Source organism: Labeo rohita, chromosome 21 (assembly GCF_022985175.1).
Source record: "Labeo rohita strain BAU-BD-2019 chromosome 21, IGBB_LRoh.1.0, whole genome shotgun sequence".
Lineage (NCBI taxonomy): Eukaryota > Metazoa > Chordata > Actinopteri > Cypriniformes > Cyprinidae > Labeo > Labeo rohita.
Window position 1 is genome coordinate 9,400,254 of NC_066889.1, and position 16,540 is coordinate 9,416,793.

A 16,540-nucleotide genomic window follows, 5' to 3' on the forward strand; every position below is an offset into this window, starting at 1 on the left:
TTGGGGCTGAACTCTGCAGGAAGGTTGATCTCCAGGACCAGGGTTGAGCACCCCTGCCTTAAACTACAGAAAAACCTCACAAACAAGTAACTTCACAGTGCATTGCCACAACTTGAACACAATATGTAGGTTTATTTTATTAACACTGACAATATACATTAAAGTGGAAAAAGAAAAAAACACCCAATAAGCTCCATTCTCCCTATATTTACAAACATTTAGGCTCACTAAAGCATTTTAATTATTTGCCTTAACCCATATTTCCTGTTTCAAAGAGGGAGATGCAGTGTACATAAAAATGAAATACAACTATCAATCCATTTGCTAGTCATCATCTTTTTCAATGTAGGGCTTCGCAGCAAAACGAGCAAGTTGCCGGGCCAGATACCTCTCTCTGGCTGAATTTACAGTCTGCTCACTGCTGCGTTTTGCAAATTTACTAGGATTTTGTTGTGCATCACTTTTGTCTTCAGTTTCCACAACAGTTTCTTCTTTATCATTGTCAGTCTTCCTCTCACTCGTTTTTTCCTCCTGGGTTTTCCTTTTGCTGTCCATTTTCTGGCTTTCTCTGTCCCTCTGATCTCGCTCTCCTTTGCGGTCCCGTTCTCTGTCCTTCGGGCTATTGTCTTGTCTGTCTTGCTCTCGTTCTCCTTTACGGTGTCTTTCTCTGTCGTTTGGACTGTTGTCTCTTTTGTCTCGATCTTGCTCGCCTTTCCGGTCCCGTTCTCTGTCTTTTGGGCTGCTGTTTCTTCTGTCCCTGTTACTGTGTCTATCATCTTTGTCTCTGTCCCTCCTGTCTCTGCCTCTGTCTTCTTCTCTGTCCCTGTCTCGCTCCCTCTCTCTTTTACGGTCCCGGTCCTCCTTTCTGTGACTGTGCTTGTCTTCTCTGCCTCTAGTCCTCTCTCTATCTTTATCCTTTGCTCTATCCCTGTTTCTTTCTTTGTGACTCCTTTCTTTAATCTCTTTCCTCTCGCGCTCTTGCTCATCATCACTGTCTGAAAGAGGGGATTTTTGTCTGTAATGCCGTTTTGAGTGGTTGCTGTTTGTGGTGGTCTTGGTGAACGCAGCTTTGTTATCACTCTGCTCCTCATCGCTGTGGGATTCTGCCTCACTCTCTTTTCGTTTCACTGTGGGATCTGGGGTCGGTGAACGTTCTGCTGCTGCAGAGCCTGCAGCTTTCTCCTCTCTAAAACAAGTTTAAGTTGATTATCAATAAATTTATTAGCTTCTGCATTTTAATGTAAAACATAAAGAAAAAAGTACATTACATTTAGGGATGTAATTTGAGTTTCAATGAATCTCTTTTTATGTCTCATACTAAATTCATTTAAATGTTAATTTATGTTTCATCAAACAAAATTTAACCTAAAATACAGTGAAATTCTGCTGTACAGGAAAATCCAAGAAATTAGTAATTACTGCATAAATATATATTTCCAACATATTTTAATAGATTCCTTGGGACAGTGTTAATATAAAGTTATATTTCTATTGTCTCTTATTTTTATTCACATTTTTTAAATTATTATTTTTATTACATTTAATATTTTTAAAGTTAAACATGTTTTTAAAGGAATAGTTCACCCAAACAGTTGCACAAATAGCTTTATTGTTTACTACACCTTGTTTTTCTTCAAGTTATTGATCTATAGCAGGTAATAAATCCAAAGTCTCACACGTTCACAGGAACATCACTTCTGCTTTACAAAATAAAGTGGATATCAATCATTACCGGCACGTCTTACCTTTGAGCACTACGATCAGGCACTGCCTCCTCTCCGACTGTCTGGTTGAGAAGATGTCTATAAAATCCACTGAGATCCTTCTGCTTCTTGACATCAAGTGCAGCTGAAAATAAAAATTAAAACTAAGAAGTATGTCCACTGTAATACTCATAACAACAATGCATTATACCTCAAGAACTCACCTTCTAACTCTGCTTCCCTCTTCTCTCTCTCCAACTCCTCCTGTCTTTCTTTAAGTTTTTGGCGATAGGCGGTGGTGACAAAGGCCTCTTTATCAGCAAACATCTCGCCCTCTGCCTCTCTTTCCTTCTGGATCTTCCTCTCATCACGACGTTCCTGTTCCTTTTTCCTGTCTTCAACTGCACGCAGCAGCTGGTTTATATACTTGGGCTAAAAGAACAACAAATACGTCTTGAAATTGAATTGTTGTCAATTAAGAATTACTATGTGCTACTACAAAAATTACTGCAAAACATAAAACTCTAATATAACAGCTATAAAAACTTTTATATTGGGTTAGAGTATAGTGTGTCCAGTATAGTGTCTATATTAATTGTATAAAGTATATATTTTTTAATAATACAACTTTAAAATATACCTTTCTGTCTGTGCCACTTAGCAGTTTCTTATTGCTTTCCAGTCTCTTTTTCTGAATATCATCATATACACTGTCATACTCATAGACAGTGCTGTCCTCTTCAAGTGCTTTTTGCATCTCAAGACGGGTCTGAAGTAGAAGAAAAAAAAAGTATTCAACACCATAAATTACATAACTATGCAACTGTTCTTGGGATCCATCCTCACCTGCTTCATCATCTTTTTTTTGACTGCCTCCTTCTGCAAGCTCTCCCCAACCGAGGTCTGCAATATAAGAGATTGTGTTACAATGCAATTTATTAAATGTAAAGAAAGCCACATGCAGATTCACAGGAGCAGATTCAATATCACCTCATCATCAGAATCATCTTCAAACACAGAGGGGCGGGAGAGAGGGGCAGATTTTGATGCACTCTTCCGGGGCAAAATGAGCCCATATCTGAAATGGACATAAAACATGAATACAACTTAGTATCTACTATGTGGGATAGTTAATTAAGACTTTGTTTAACATTTTCCTCGTTTTTAAACAATCACTTAAAAAAAATTGCTGGTTGGCTGGTCTTAGCTTGACTCCCAGTCTGGTAAAAGCTGGTTTTAGAGGGGGTTTGACTAGCTTGCCAACCAGCTAAAAGCAGCTGAACACCAGTTTGTCCAAGCTGGGAGACCAGATTAAACCAGCTAAGACCAAGCAACCAGCGTAGGCTGGTTTTAGCTGGTTTATTTTATTTTTATTTTATTTATTTATTTTGTTTTTCAGCATGGGAAGGACAGTTATCAAACAAAACTGCAATAATACTACACCGAATTAGAGATTTTAGTAAAACGCAAAATGTAAATACAGTTTATTTACGACTTACATTGTGGGTAATGTGACTGTATGCTCATGTGTTTTGATGATAGCAGTATTAGCTCATTGGTTCGGCCCATTTTGATTAGCTTATTCTTATCAAAATACTGTTTACCAACATGCTTACACAAACATTGTTTAATGTCCGTCGTTATACACAACAAATTATTTAACCCTTTTAGTGTAACTGTCAAATTAACTGTACGTTAACATGAGGAACTTACTGTTTACCAGATGCCGCCATCTTGCTTCGATAAATATCTAGCGTTTAGCAGATTCGATAACTTAAAAACAATTCAGCATTAGAAAAACAAAACAGAAGGTAATTAATTAACGAAGATAAATAAAAAAATAAAATAAAATAAAATAAAACACTTAGCATGATTATAAATGAGTCAAAATGATTACGTTTAACGTTACGTTGTTATGAAAGTGTCGTATGTGAATCGAATGATATTATTTCTGCATATATAGAATTAACACATTTCTTTTGGAAGTGCCTATAAAACGTTTCACCAATAGAACATGTATGGAAACGTGATCATAACTGTGTATGATCTAAGTTGAATTATTTTTAATAGCTGTAGTAGTAGATCTGCTGAAGTAATATGCTTTTTAAAATGCAGCTGTGCAGCACCATTAGTATTTTCCCCACAATTTCACCATATGATAAAGCTCTTAAAGAAGTAAAAGTTTAATGAAATGCTTAGATGTATAAGAAAAGGAATTTAGATGAACACAATTCAAGCAAATATAATGGTAAACAGTTAATAATTATTAAAAATTATTATAATACAGTTCATATGACAATACGTTTAATCTATTTCCACATACAAGACACATATTCAATGTGTGCTAAACACGAAACGCGATTGCTGAAACTTAAACTCTTCAAGTAGGCTTAGATACAGAACAGGCTGCCACTAGATGGTGACAATCTCTTTAGTATTGCACTAAATTACCAAGCACCACACCCCAGACTAGTGTCATTCTCCTGTAAAAAGAAAGCACACGTTTAATTTAATATTTTTAATTTAATAAAATAAAAATAACAAAACTCATAAAAAGAGTCTTGCAGAACAAACAGTGTTACGAATATTTGAATCCTACAGATTTTTTTTTTTAATGTTGTTTTCTAATATGTAGGACCATGTAAATAGGCCTACTGTATGTCATACATATATTACAAAGGTTGATTTGATTAAAGGTTGTTCCACTTTTTTAGTGGTTTGTGTTATATAGCTTGCAGTTGGGTACAATAATGTCCATACACCATTATGTGTATAGACATATAAGCATATTCAAATTACAGTGTCCATTACATGAATTTTGCCCATTTTAAAACAAGAGTTAACATTTTGCTGGTTTTCTGTAAATTTATAAATACAGGGTTTTTGTGTAATGTGTGTTGTCTATGTACTGATTTGAACATTTTAAATTATTTTAAAGTAGTTAAATACATTGAATGGCATTCCTTTTATTGCATCTCACCATTAACCCAAACTCTGTTATATGCCGTAATCCTAATCTCATTTTCTCTACTCTCACTATTAATGCCATTCAGTGAGACTTAGGTAAACAGTGGAACTGTGGATGTGCTTGAATGGTCAGAGGCAAATAGAGCAAAATAAGGTAGGAGAAAGTTTCCACTGACATACTGGTTGAAGTTGTGTGTCAAATGCTTAGGGCCATGAAGCAAAACCGTGTACTATCTTTGAAAGTATCACATGGGCCACAATGAACTAAGATGCATTTTCTTTGGCATGTGTGAAACAGCAGTGTGGGAGTGGAGGTTATGAGCAAAAGAAAAGCCACAGCTTGTCTGTAAACCCATTTCCTGTCTGCACATTATCTGAGAAAACAGATACTGTGATGTATGTTTGTATAGCCTGTATGTATGCATGAATGCATATGTTATCTATCTATCTGTCTATCTATCTAACTATCTATCTATCTGTCTATTTGATATTTATTTGGTCTATTCAATTAATTTATTAAGAATTCTCTCATCATTTACTCAAACTCATGTTGTTCCAAATCTGTATGAAATTCTTTTTTTTTTTTTTTTTTTGTTAAACACACAAGATGTTTTGAAGAATGCTGGTTATCAAACATTTTTGGTTCTCATCGACTTCCAATGTATTTTTTGTCTGTACAATGGAAGTCAATGGAAATCGAAATTGTTTGGTTACCAAATTTTTTCAGAATATCTTTAACAATAATTATTTATAACTATTTTTTTTATGTTCCACAGATTAAATAAATTAATACAAGTTTAAAACGACATTTTGTGAGAAAATGTTGACTGAATTTTAATTTTTGGGTGGAGTATCCTTTTATATACTTTTTTTCATCTTTTAATAGCAGTGGAAATAAATTTAGTAGATTTTTAAATAGCCTACATTATTAAGGGAACCGCACTCTGGACCTTTTTTTAATGTGTTTAACTCATAATCTCACATGCTTCTTCAGTACACACACAGTTAACCATGGCTTGAGGCCACTGAATCTTGACAGCTGGCGGTTCCGGCGCATGCGCAGAGCAGTCTCAGAGAGGAAGCGCGACAGAGCAGTAGCAACGAATGAGCCGCGGCTGATATCCCCTGACACAATTATGTCTGTCTCGCCATCGCCAGTTTCTCTCAGGTATCCGTTTACCGGAGCCTGAATGGCGTTGGTAACTGTGCAGCGGTCGCCTACTCCAAGCGCAACATCCAGTCCGTGCGTTTCGGTAAGTGACTCGCATCTTTTTTTTCTCCGACACCTTCTACCGCCTCGGTAGTTTTGGGTTCATTTCCGCTGTTTCTTATAGTCCGTTTGTCCTCAGACGCTATAGAAATACGCATGCGTGAAATATTGACTCTGAATTACATTGTTGTCCATATGGCTCATCAAATATCTGGTGAGCGTGAGACAGGGGCTGTATCTCAGTCGTGGAGATTTTCTGCTAAATCTACCGGTTGTTTCCAGTGGCATGCCACAGCCAGGAAGTGTTTTGTGATAATTGCTCAAATGAACCCAAAGACTATGACTCAAATCTTCCTTTTGACAATATATCAAATAGTTCATATTATATTCAAATTTGACGATGACGATGTGATTGGTCTTCAAACGAAAGTCGTTTTGGAACCAGGAAGTAAACACAGCTGTCCCCTTAAAAACCGATCCAGTCATACTAAGCAGTAGCAGAGTGAAATGGTATTATAAATGTCTAAAACTTAAACTGAATAGCAGGAGGCAGCGTTTTTGCTTAAACAAATGCAAAGCAAGGGTTTTCAAAAGAAAAATAATAATAATAATAATAATTAAAAAAATTAATGATTCCCTTGTCAGGCACCCCCTCACTACATCCCCCTACAATATCAATACAATAACAATCCCATAATACTAATCTTTTTTTCTTTTAATCCGTTATGTATAAGCCAGAGGAGAAATTCAGTTCACTTCTGATTTATTTGAGTAGCTCTTCAAAATAAATACAATAAAGTTACACAACATAAATTCAAACTATTTTATTTTATTCTATTTTATAGGCTTTAGACTTGTTTCATTAAATTATATGCTAATTCATTTTTTTCTGCTTTGTTTCCTCACTGCTAAAAGCAAGGTCTGTTAATATAAAATTATTGTAATTAATCATAATTTCTTACCAGTCTTTAGACAGCAGGATAAATATAATACAATTCAATAAACTATTGTCTATCACAACATATTTAATAAATATTTAAGACATTAACTTGACAGCACTCTAAAATTGCATTTAGATTTTTTTTCTTTCTCTCTCAAATTTTACTGTTTGTAATCCATTTGGAAGGTTATCATTTGTAGGTAATTTTGTATGTAAGGATAAAGGGCAAGACCTATGATAATGCAATTCATTTTTACCACTACAGAGTTGTATAATATGTCATTGTTGTCTATTCAGTTGCTGAATAGATGGTGCTGGTAAAATTTGGGTCAGTATTATAGAGGTTGAAGGTTCGGTTTCAGGTTCTGGGAACAAATATCTACTTTCACTATTATCTTCTTGACCAGTTCACTTTAAAAAGACTTTCAAACTGTTTGTTAAACATGTTCTGTTAAGTAACCAGTGGACGAATATTATCTCTTATAGACAATTTTGTTTTCTAAGATCTTGTATCATGTGATGTCTGTAAGAAGGCTCATGTGAGAGTGTCTTTTAAGTCTCCTGAAGTTTGATTTCTGTCGTGCATTTATGGTTAATACTATACATGGTACGATTCTGGTCTTGGTTTGCTGTACTGTGCTTTGACTATACTCTTATTGTGAACTGTGCTTATGACTTGGGTATACGTTGGATAGTCAAATATTTTGGAGGTCTGGATTGCCAGTCATTTGCTGCTCAAAACCAAATAATTCAAACACAGATTTCATGGAGCGAAACATTTCCATAATGCAAAACACTGAGCTTTCATTTGTGTTTATGCAAAATTATTCCCATCTAGGGTCACGTCTGTCATGAGTTGCTTGAAATAATTTGTTCTGTGATAACCCGTCTTTTTGCATTCAATGTATTTCCAAACATGGCAAATTTCAGGCTTATAGATGCAATGCATTTCAAATGAAGCCTAATACTGATGTGCCACTCCCCCTTATTTTTGCAATAGAATTATTATTCTTGCACAAGTAGGCTTGTGGAAATGTCTTCAGTGTTTACATGCTTGTTGTGTTGTGAAAAAACCAAGCCTCCAAATATCCTGTTAGCCTTTATCACACTATTTCATAACATGATATTGTGGCACTTTGGCTGTCTATGTTCTGCTGTCTGGAATAAAGATGCTATGCTACTCTGAGCTGTTCCTTTAAAATGTATTGATCACTGGCAAGAAAGCTCCTTGAATTCTTGGACAGATCAATAGTAGGAGGACAGAACAGGACATTATCCAAACAAAAATGCAGGAACCAGTTAATGCACTTGTTCAGGTTATGGGTTATTTTTAAGTGTTTCTGATGCAAAGTGGCTGCTTCAGTAATTTGCACACAAAACGATCAGTCTGCAGAAACAAGAAATTGTATCATACTGGAAGGTTAAGAACAAATTTATTACTATTATTAAAATTATTACTATGTTAATAGTAAAGTATGGGTTATGAACGGAGTACCACAGCGGTGTTGCAGGGCGTCTATCAATCAGTGTTTGAGCTTAGTTTAATTTTTGTGAAATTTTAAGTGTTTTTTTTAAAGCAAAAATAGAACATTAAGTTAACTTCAACTAAAGTTAACATTGTGAAGGTGAAATGCAACATTCAGTTTTGCTGGATGCTCTGTCTCTGCATGAACTGTTTTTTTTTTGTTTTGTTTTGTTTTGTTTTTCCCAAAGACCCCCAGTATTAAAGATTGATTTAATGCAAATATTTGCATTGCATTTTCATTATATTGTTTAGCCTGAGAGTTACAACCAGAGGTAGTGTTTTATGCTACAGATCAATATGAATAATAAATTAAATCTGTTTCCTTTTATTTATTTATTTTTTAAAAGGAGTCTGGCAGTGGGGAAGATGACCGCCGATCTCAGCCCAGAAGGTAAGAAAACCTCATTCTGAAACCATTCTTAATGCCATAAAAATGTCATAAAAAAACAGTAGTTATAAAGTCATGAAGTTGCCACAATGATTGTACAGTGTTGTTTATTCCAAAATATCCATTTTGTTACCATTATTTTTTTTCTGTATCACTGGGCTTCAGGTGAGATAATAATGTTAATAATGAGATAATAAAGAATAAAACAATCATTTGCACACAGTCAAAATATACATACTGCTTAAATACTTTTTTTTTAATTAATCCATTAGTTGAAAGGCCTCAATATATCTTTTTTTTTTTTTTTAAAACTGGAATGACGATGGATATATGGATAGATAGATGGACAATACATTGCTTTAATTAATTGATAGAGAATAAAGAAGCTCTCACTTTCATTAAAAAGTCGAAATTATGTAACAAAATCTTTCCCTTAGGTGGCTACAATGTTGCAAGATCATTTTCTCAGAAGATATTATAAGCTCTGTGATATCTCTGATCTTTAGATATCAGCAGCTGTGTCAGAAATCAATAGCATGCTGTCCTAAACTGAGACGTCACTTCCTCTTGTCTTATGCACACATAATATTGTTTTTGTGTTTCAAAGTGGTGACATTTTAATCAGACATCCTTAAAATGTAAGAGACTAAGAGTATACTTCCATTTTTTTGCAGGGTATCAAATGTGATGGGAAGTTCTCATATGTCAGTGTCATTGAATATGCCATCAGATATCAGACCTCTTTAATAACACAGACATGCTGTAAAATGGCAGATCACTGCAGTGCATTGGCATTATTACTATGGTAGTTGTGACATTATGAGTCCTGCTTTGAGATCTAGTGATTTTGTCATGCCAAGTTTGACAGTTATTTTGTGACAACTTGATGTAGTCTTTCCTCTTGTTTTGGCTCATCACATAGAAAAAAACAAGTTTAGCCAGTTTTGTCTTTACTCAGGTTTCTGTAAAAGTTATTGATTTAGATCTTCCACTTCCCAAAATATTTCCCATTTCTTTCATGGTCAACAATAGTATAGTCAAATACTGTATACCATAACAATATAAAAAGTTCTTAAATAGTAAGATTTTTAATGATTTTTAAAGAAGTCTCTTATGCTCACCAAGTCTGCATTTATTTGATCCAAAGTACAGCAAAAACAGTAAAAAAAAAAAACAAAAAAAAACATACACTATACCATTCAAAAGATTGGAGTCAGTATAATTTTTTTTCTTTTTTGGGGGAAAGAAATCACAGAAATTAATGCTTTTATTTAGCAAGGATGCTTTAAATTGATCAAAAGTTATGCTAAAGACATTTATAATGTTACAAAAGTATCTCTGATCTTTAGAGATCAGTAGCTGTGTCAGAAATCAATAGCATGCTGTCCTAAAGTGAGACGTCACTTCCTCTTGAAACCTGAAAAATTCTACTCAGCTGTTTTCAACAAAATAATAATAATAAATGTTTTTGTGCAGGAAATCAGAATATTAGAATGATTTCTGAAGGATCGTGTGACTGGAGTAATGATGCTAAAAATTCAGCTTTGAATTTAAAGGAATAAATTACATTTTAAAATATATTCAAATAGAAGACAGTTCTTTTAAATATTAAAAATATATATATATTTTCTGTACTTCGGATCAAATAAATGCAGGCTTGGTGAACACAAGTCTTTTTTTTTTTTTTTTTTTTTTTTTTTTTTAAACTTTGAAAAATTTGCTGTTCAAAAACTTTTGACTGGTAGTGTGTGTATGTATATATATATATATATATATATATATATATATACATATACATATACATATATACATATACATATACATATACATATATACATATACATATATACATATATATATATATATATATATATATATATATATATATATATATATATATAATATATATATATATTACATCAAGACATTTACCACCACCTACTGGCAGTTTTAGTTTAATATAGAGTATCATTTCATTGAAGAAATAATTTAATATTTCCATAGTAATACAAATAACGAAAACAAATATTAAAGGTATAGTTCACCCAAACAAAATTACAAAAGTTGTCATCATTTCCTCACCCTCATGGTCCAAAAGAGTATATGTAAATTGCTTTACACCAGTGGTTCCCAACCACGTTCCTGGAGGCCCCCCAATACTGCATGTTTTCTCATTAGTAGAGACTCCAAGACCAGAAATGGGTGTGTCAGACAAAGGAGAGATGCTAAATATGCAGTGTTGGGGGGCCTCCAGGAACGTGGTTGGGAACCACTGCTTTACACAGTGACTTTAAATCTTTTGGGAGTAATTTCAGATTAATGTGTGATTAATCTGTGATTAATTGGATTAATTAATTGCCACATCATGTAATTAATTAGATTAAAAATTTAAATTGCTTACCCTAATATATATATTTCCAACCCAAACAGTTTTACTGTGGTTGCATATTTACATCACTGTAAAAATGGATAGTCTACTACTTATTATAGCAGCAGAATAAATTGTAGGTAATAGATGGGTTAGACTGAAGCTAACACAAAACTAAACCACTGGAATTTTATTCAATTTTTGTCTTGTTGGTACATTATCATCATGTCAGTACATTTCTTACATAGCATAGAGAAATATTGTTCTGTCTGGAGGTACTTGAAACAGGCCAATATATTCTGATTTATGAAGAATAGGACTGCAAGCAATGTCTTTCCACTGGAGTGGTTTTATTAGTCATTGCCGAAGGGCACCAGAAGGGTGAGTAGAGCTGCACTTAGAACAAGTCAAAACAGGGATGGAAACGTCTGTCAGGGAGAATATGGCAGGGAGGAGAATGGGACAGATAGATTAATATTGTTGTGTTTGCAGTATTGCAGAGATTAGACAAGTACATTCATGAATGATCTGGGAGGTAATGTTTTTGCAGAGGTGTAAGTCAGCTTATACTAATTGTTTTACTTTATATTGTAGATTTACTTTGTTAAAGAATCTTGTACTTACTTGCCTCTAAGCAGGAAACATTAGATTAACCTGAAAAGTATCTCTGATCTTTAGAGATCAGTAGCTGTGTCAGAAATCAATAGCATGCTGTCCTAAAGTGAGACGTCACTTCCTCTTGAAACCTGAAAAATTCTACTCAGCTGTTTTCAACAAAATAATAATAATAAATGTTTTTGTGCAGGAAATCAGAATATTAGAATGATTTCTGAAGGATCGTGTGACTGGAGTAATGATGGTAAAAATTCAGCTTTGAATTTAAAGGAATAAATTACATTTTAAAATATATTCAAATAGAAGGCAGTTCTTTTAATCTGGGAGGTAATGTTTTTGCAGAGGTGTAAGTCAGCTTATACTAATTGTTTTACTTTATATTGTAGATTTACTTTGTTAAAGAATCTTGTACTTACTTGCCTCTAAGCAGGGAACATTAGACTAACCTGGAAAAAAAACAGGACTTGTTTAAGCAAGTCAGATAAGCTATGTTAAAAAGGTTTTAGAGGAGATTTTTTTGTTTTTTCCCCTAAAGGTTAATAAAATAAAATAAAAATCTGCTCCAGAATTGGGCATTTAATTGGAAAAATCAACACATATATTAAGTAAATCAAACTTTTTTTTTTTAAGATATAATGATTATATTCTAGGTCACTTTAGTTTAATGTTGTTGTTTTAAAAAGAAATTAATACTTTTATTTGGCAATGATGCATATAAAATAAAATATGTGTTTTCAAAATTTGATAATAAGAAATGTTTCTTGAGTACCAAATCAGCATATTGGAATTATGTCTGAATGATCATGTGACACTAAAGACTGCTTTCAGCAAAAATTCAGCTTGCCATCATGGGATTAACTTACATTTAAAAACAGAATACAGTTTTATTATTGTAAACTGTATTAATATTTTGTAATATTCCCTTTTTTGTAAAGTAAATGCAGCCTTTGTTAGCATAAGAGCATTATTTTAAAAATATTCAGAAATCTTACAGCTCACAAACAATTAAACAGTTGTGTACAAAGTCATTCATAATAGTGTTTTTTTTTTTTTTTTTAGATTTCACTTACTTGTGGATTGCAGAAATTAATTTTTAATGAATTATTTAGCAATTTTTATGTGTTTGTAATTTGTTATTGCAGGTATATAAATAGAAACTTTCTACTGTGTAAAATGCATATTGACACGGGGTCAGTCACGTGTGTTCTGATAACATGTTGATTGCCTTTAGTCGAACAGCCTTCTGTTGGTCTACAGGTGCTATTGAACATTTTTCTTGTATGAACAGCTGTGTTTTATATGCACTACTGATAACGTTCCCATAATTTCTGAGAAATCCCCTTCATACACACCATAAAATTGGAGATGTCTTAGGGATTTTTAGGGGCATTCTTTCACGTGTATGTATTCACAACATGCTAAATAGATTCCTAATTCCTTTACGGTAAAGCAGAGATGCCAAAATGTGATCAGTGGCCCAAAGTCAGTCTATGATTGATGACCTTTGATGTGGCCTAACAATGCAATATCACAAATGGAGCATAAAAAATAAAATATATTTCCATTTATATATATATATATATATAATATATATATATATTTGCATTGAAATGTTACAAACAATATAAGTAAATATTGATTAAAAATGTTTTTTATATTTTGTTTTTAAATAATTAAAAAAACAATTAAAATTCAATAAATGGCTTTTAATCAGTTTTTGGCTCCTTGTTTGAAAAAGTTTAGGCACTTCTGCAATATAGAATCAACCTGATTAAATTAGACATGGGCTATAATGGTAATGTTGACTAGTTTATTGTTTTTGCATACATTAAATTTGCGAACAAGTTTCTTTAAACATAAGAACACATACTGTGTAAATACCCTAAAGAAGTAAAGAACCTAAAACCAGCAAATTATTGAGGACTACCTCAAGACCACTTAGTTGACAAGTCATTCAGACAACTCACTAGTATAGCTGATTAAATAATATAGCTAAGATTCTCCAAATTAACCAACCATTACTTGTTTTGTTTCCTGGATAACTGTTATGACTATCAGGAAAGCTCTCTGGGATTATATCAGACTGGTCCTTATTTTCCATTCACCCATGTGAGCCATGACCTAATGAATCCAGTTCATAAAACCCCTTGTAAATTATGTCAAATGAGACCTTGACCTGTTTGGTCCTATTGATTATACTGTACAGATATAAGAGATCCTGCTAATCAATATCAAAGCGTGTGTACTTAGATTTGCATTTTGTCCGTGCGAGTTTGTACTGGGGTCAGAAATTAACTTAAATGAACTTACATTAATAAAGGTGGCATACGTATGTCTACATGACAAATGCTATTGCTCCTAATATTGTAATTATTTAGTAATGTCAGTCACTTTGTAAAGAAATACTTCATGTTTGCACTGTCTGAACTCCAAAATAAATCTCATGCTTGTATCTGATCTGTACTTTACAGAGTACCCTGGCCTTTGGATGAGTCACCGCTGTAAATAAATGTGAATTCTGCACTTTTGTGTATTTTCTCATACAGTGGGTACGGAAAGTATTCAGACCCCCTTAAATTTTTCACTCTTTGTTATATTGCAGCCATTTGCTAAAATCATTTAAGTTCATTTTTTTCCCTCATTAATGTACACACAGCACCCCATATTGACAGAAAAACACAGAATTGTTTACATTTTTGCAGATTTGTTAAAAAAGAAAAACTGAAATATCACATGGTCCTAAGTATTCAGACCCTTTGCTCAGTATTTAGTAGAAGCACCCTTTTGATCTAATACAGCCATGAGTCTTTTTGGGAAAGATGCAACAAGTTTTTCACACCTGGATTTGGGGATCCTCTGCCATTCCTCCTTGCAGATCCTCTCCAGTTCTGTCAGGTTGGATGGTAAACATTGGTGGACAGCCATTTTTAGGTCTCTCCAGAGATGCTCAATTGGGTTTAAGTCAGGGCTCTGGCTGGGCCATTCAAGAACAGTCACGGAGTTGTTGTGAAGCCACTCCTTCGTTATTTTAGCTGTGTTTTTAGCTGTGTGCTTAGGGTCATTGTCTTGTTGGAAGGTAAACCTTCAGCCCAGTCTGAGGTCCTGAGCACTCTGGAGAAGGTTTTCATCCAGGATATCCCTGTACTTGGCCGCATTCATCTTTCCTTCGATTGCAACCAGTCGTTCTGTCCCTGCAGCTGAAAAACACCCCCACAGCATGATGCTGCCACCACCATGCTTCACTGTTGGGACTGTATTGGACAGGTGATGAGCAGTGCCTGGTTTTCTCCACACATACCGGTTAGAATTAAGGCCAAAAAGTTCTATCTTGGTCTCATCAGACCAGAGAATCTTATTTCTCACCATCTTGGAGTCCTTCAGGTGTTTTTTTAGCAAACTCCATGCGGGCTTTCATGTGTCTTGGACTGAGGAGAGGCTTCCGTCGGGCCACTCTGCCATAAAGCCCCGACTGGTGGAGGGCTGCAGTGATGGTTGACTTTCTACAACTTTCTCCCATCTCCCGACTGCATCTCTAGAGCTCAGCCACAGTGATCTTTGGGTTCTTCTTTACCTCTCTCACCAAGGCTCTTCTCCCCCGATAGCTCAGTTTGGCCGGACGGCCAGCTCTAGGAAGGGTTCTGGTCGTCCCAAACGTCTTCCATTTAAGGATTATGGAGGCCACTGTGCTCTTAGGAACCTTAAGTTCAGCAGAAATTTTTTTGTAACCTTGGCCAGATCTGTGCCTTGCCACAATTCTGTCTCTGAGCTCTTCAGGCAGTTCCTTTGACCTCATGATTCTCATTTGCTCTGACATGCACTGTGAGCTGTAAGGTCTTTTATAGACAGGTGTGTGGCTTTCCTAATCAAGTCCAATCAGTATAATCAAGCACAGCTGGACTCAAATGAAGGTGTAGAACCATCTCAAGGATGATCAGAAGAAATGGACAGCACCTGAGTTAAATATATGAGTGTCACAGCAAAGGGTCTGAATACTTGGGACCATGTGATATTTCAGTTTTTCTTTTTTAATAAATCTGCAAAAATGTCAACAATTCTGTGTTTTTCTGTCAATATGGGGTGCTGTGTGTACATTAATGAGGAAAACACAGCCACAGCCATTTCACCCTGCAGCCCAAGACTGGCTACCCACTGAAGCTAAGCAGGGCTGAGCCTGGTCAGTACCTGGATGGGAGACCACCTGGGAAAACTAGGTTGCTGTTGGAAGAGGTGTTAGTGAGGCCAGCAGGGGGTGCTCACCCTGTGGTCTATGTGGGTCCTAATGCCCCAGTGTAGTGATGGGGACACTATACTGTAAAAAGCACCGTCATTCGGATGAGACGTTAAACCGAGGTCCTGACTCTTTGTGGTCATTAAAAACCCCATGGCACTTCTCGTAAAGAGTAGGGGAGTATCCCCGGTGTCCTGGCCAAATTCCCTCCTCTGGCCCTTGTCAATCATGGCCTCCTAATAATCCCCTTTCACTGAATTGGCTTTATCACTCTCTCTCCTCTCCACCTGTAGCTGGTGTGTGGTGAGCGCACTGGCGCCATTGTCCTGTGGCTGCCGTCGCATCATCCAAGTGGATGCTGCACACTGGTGGTGGTTGAGGAGAGATCCCCCCATATGATTGTAAAGCGCTTTGGGTGTATAGCAATACACAATGAAAGCGCTATATAAATGCGATCATTCATTCATTCATTCATTCATTCAAAAAAAATGAACTTAAATGATTTTAGCAAATGGCTGCAATATAACAAAGAGTGAAAAATTTAAGGGGGTCTGAATACTTTCCATACCCACTGTATGAGAAAATACACAAAAGTG

At 35.0% G+C, this 16,540-nt stretch overlaps 2 protein-coding genes across 2 annotated transcripts in view; one reads left to right on the top strand and one right to left on the bottom strand.

Annotated features, from left to right (window-relative positions):
- Window positions 1-112: 112 nt before the first annotated feature.
- On the bottom strand, window positions 113-3,454 carry nsrp1 (nuclear speckle splicing regulatory protein 1). Its single transcript, XM_051094062.1, has 7 exons — window positions 3,417-3,454; window positions 2,694-2,781; window positions 2,550-2,606; window positions 2,344-2,472; window positions 1,928-2,135; window positions 1,746-1,848; window positions 113-1,186 (listed from the first exon to the last, which is right to left on the bottom strand). The coding sequence occupies exons 1-7, from the start codon at window positions 3,434-3,436 to the stop codon at window positions 325-327; spliced, it is 1,467 nt and encodes a 488-aa protein (XP_050950019.1). The 5' UTR covers window positions 3,437-3,454; the 3' UTR covers window positions 113-324.
- Window positions 3,455-5,747: 2,293 nt separating this feature from the next.
- Window positions 5,748-16,540, top strand: part of ssh2b (slingshot protein phosphatase 2b) — a 28,180-nt gene continuing 17,387 nt past the window's right edge. The window contains exons 1-2 of the mRNA XM_051093029.1: window positions 5,748-5,923; window positions 8,693-8,736. Of these exons, the coding sequence (XP_050948986.1) occupies window positions 5,861-5,923; window positions 8,693-8,736 (107 nt within the window). The 5' untranslated portion in view covers window positions 5,748-5,860. The remainder of the gene's footprint in view (window positions 5,924-8,692; window positions 8,737-16,540) is intronic.

Excerpts from the sequence above, each read along its gene's own strand:
- nsrp1 (XM_051094062.1), bottom strand. The coding sequence starts at position 3,436 with ATGGCGGCATCTGGTAAACA. Across the intron at positions 2,782-3,416 it reads ATGGCGGCATCTGGTAAACA|ATATGGGCTCATTTTGCCCC; the intron begins GTAAGTTCCTCA and ends TGTCCATTTCAG. Across the intron at positions 2,136-2,343 it reads TAAGTGGCACAGACAGAAAG|CCCAAGTATATAAACCAGCT; the intron begins GTATATTTTAAA and ends TTGTTCTTTTAG.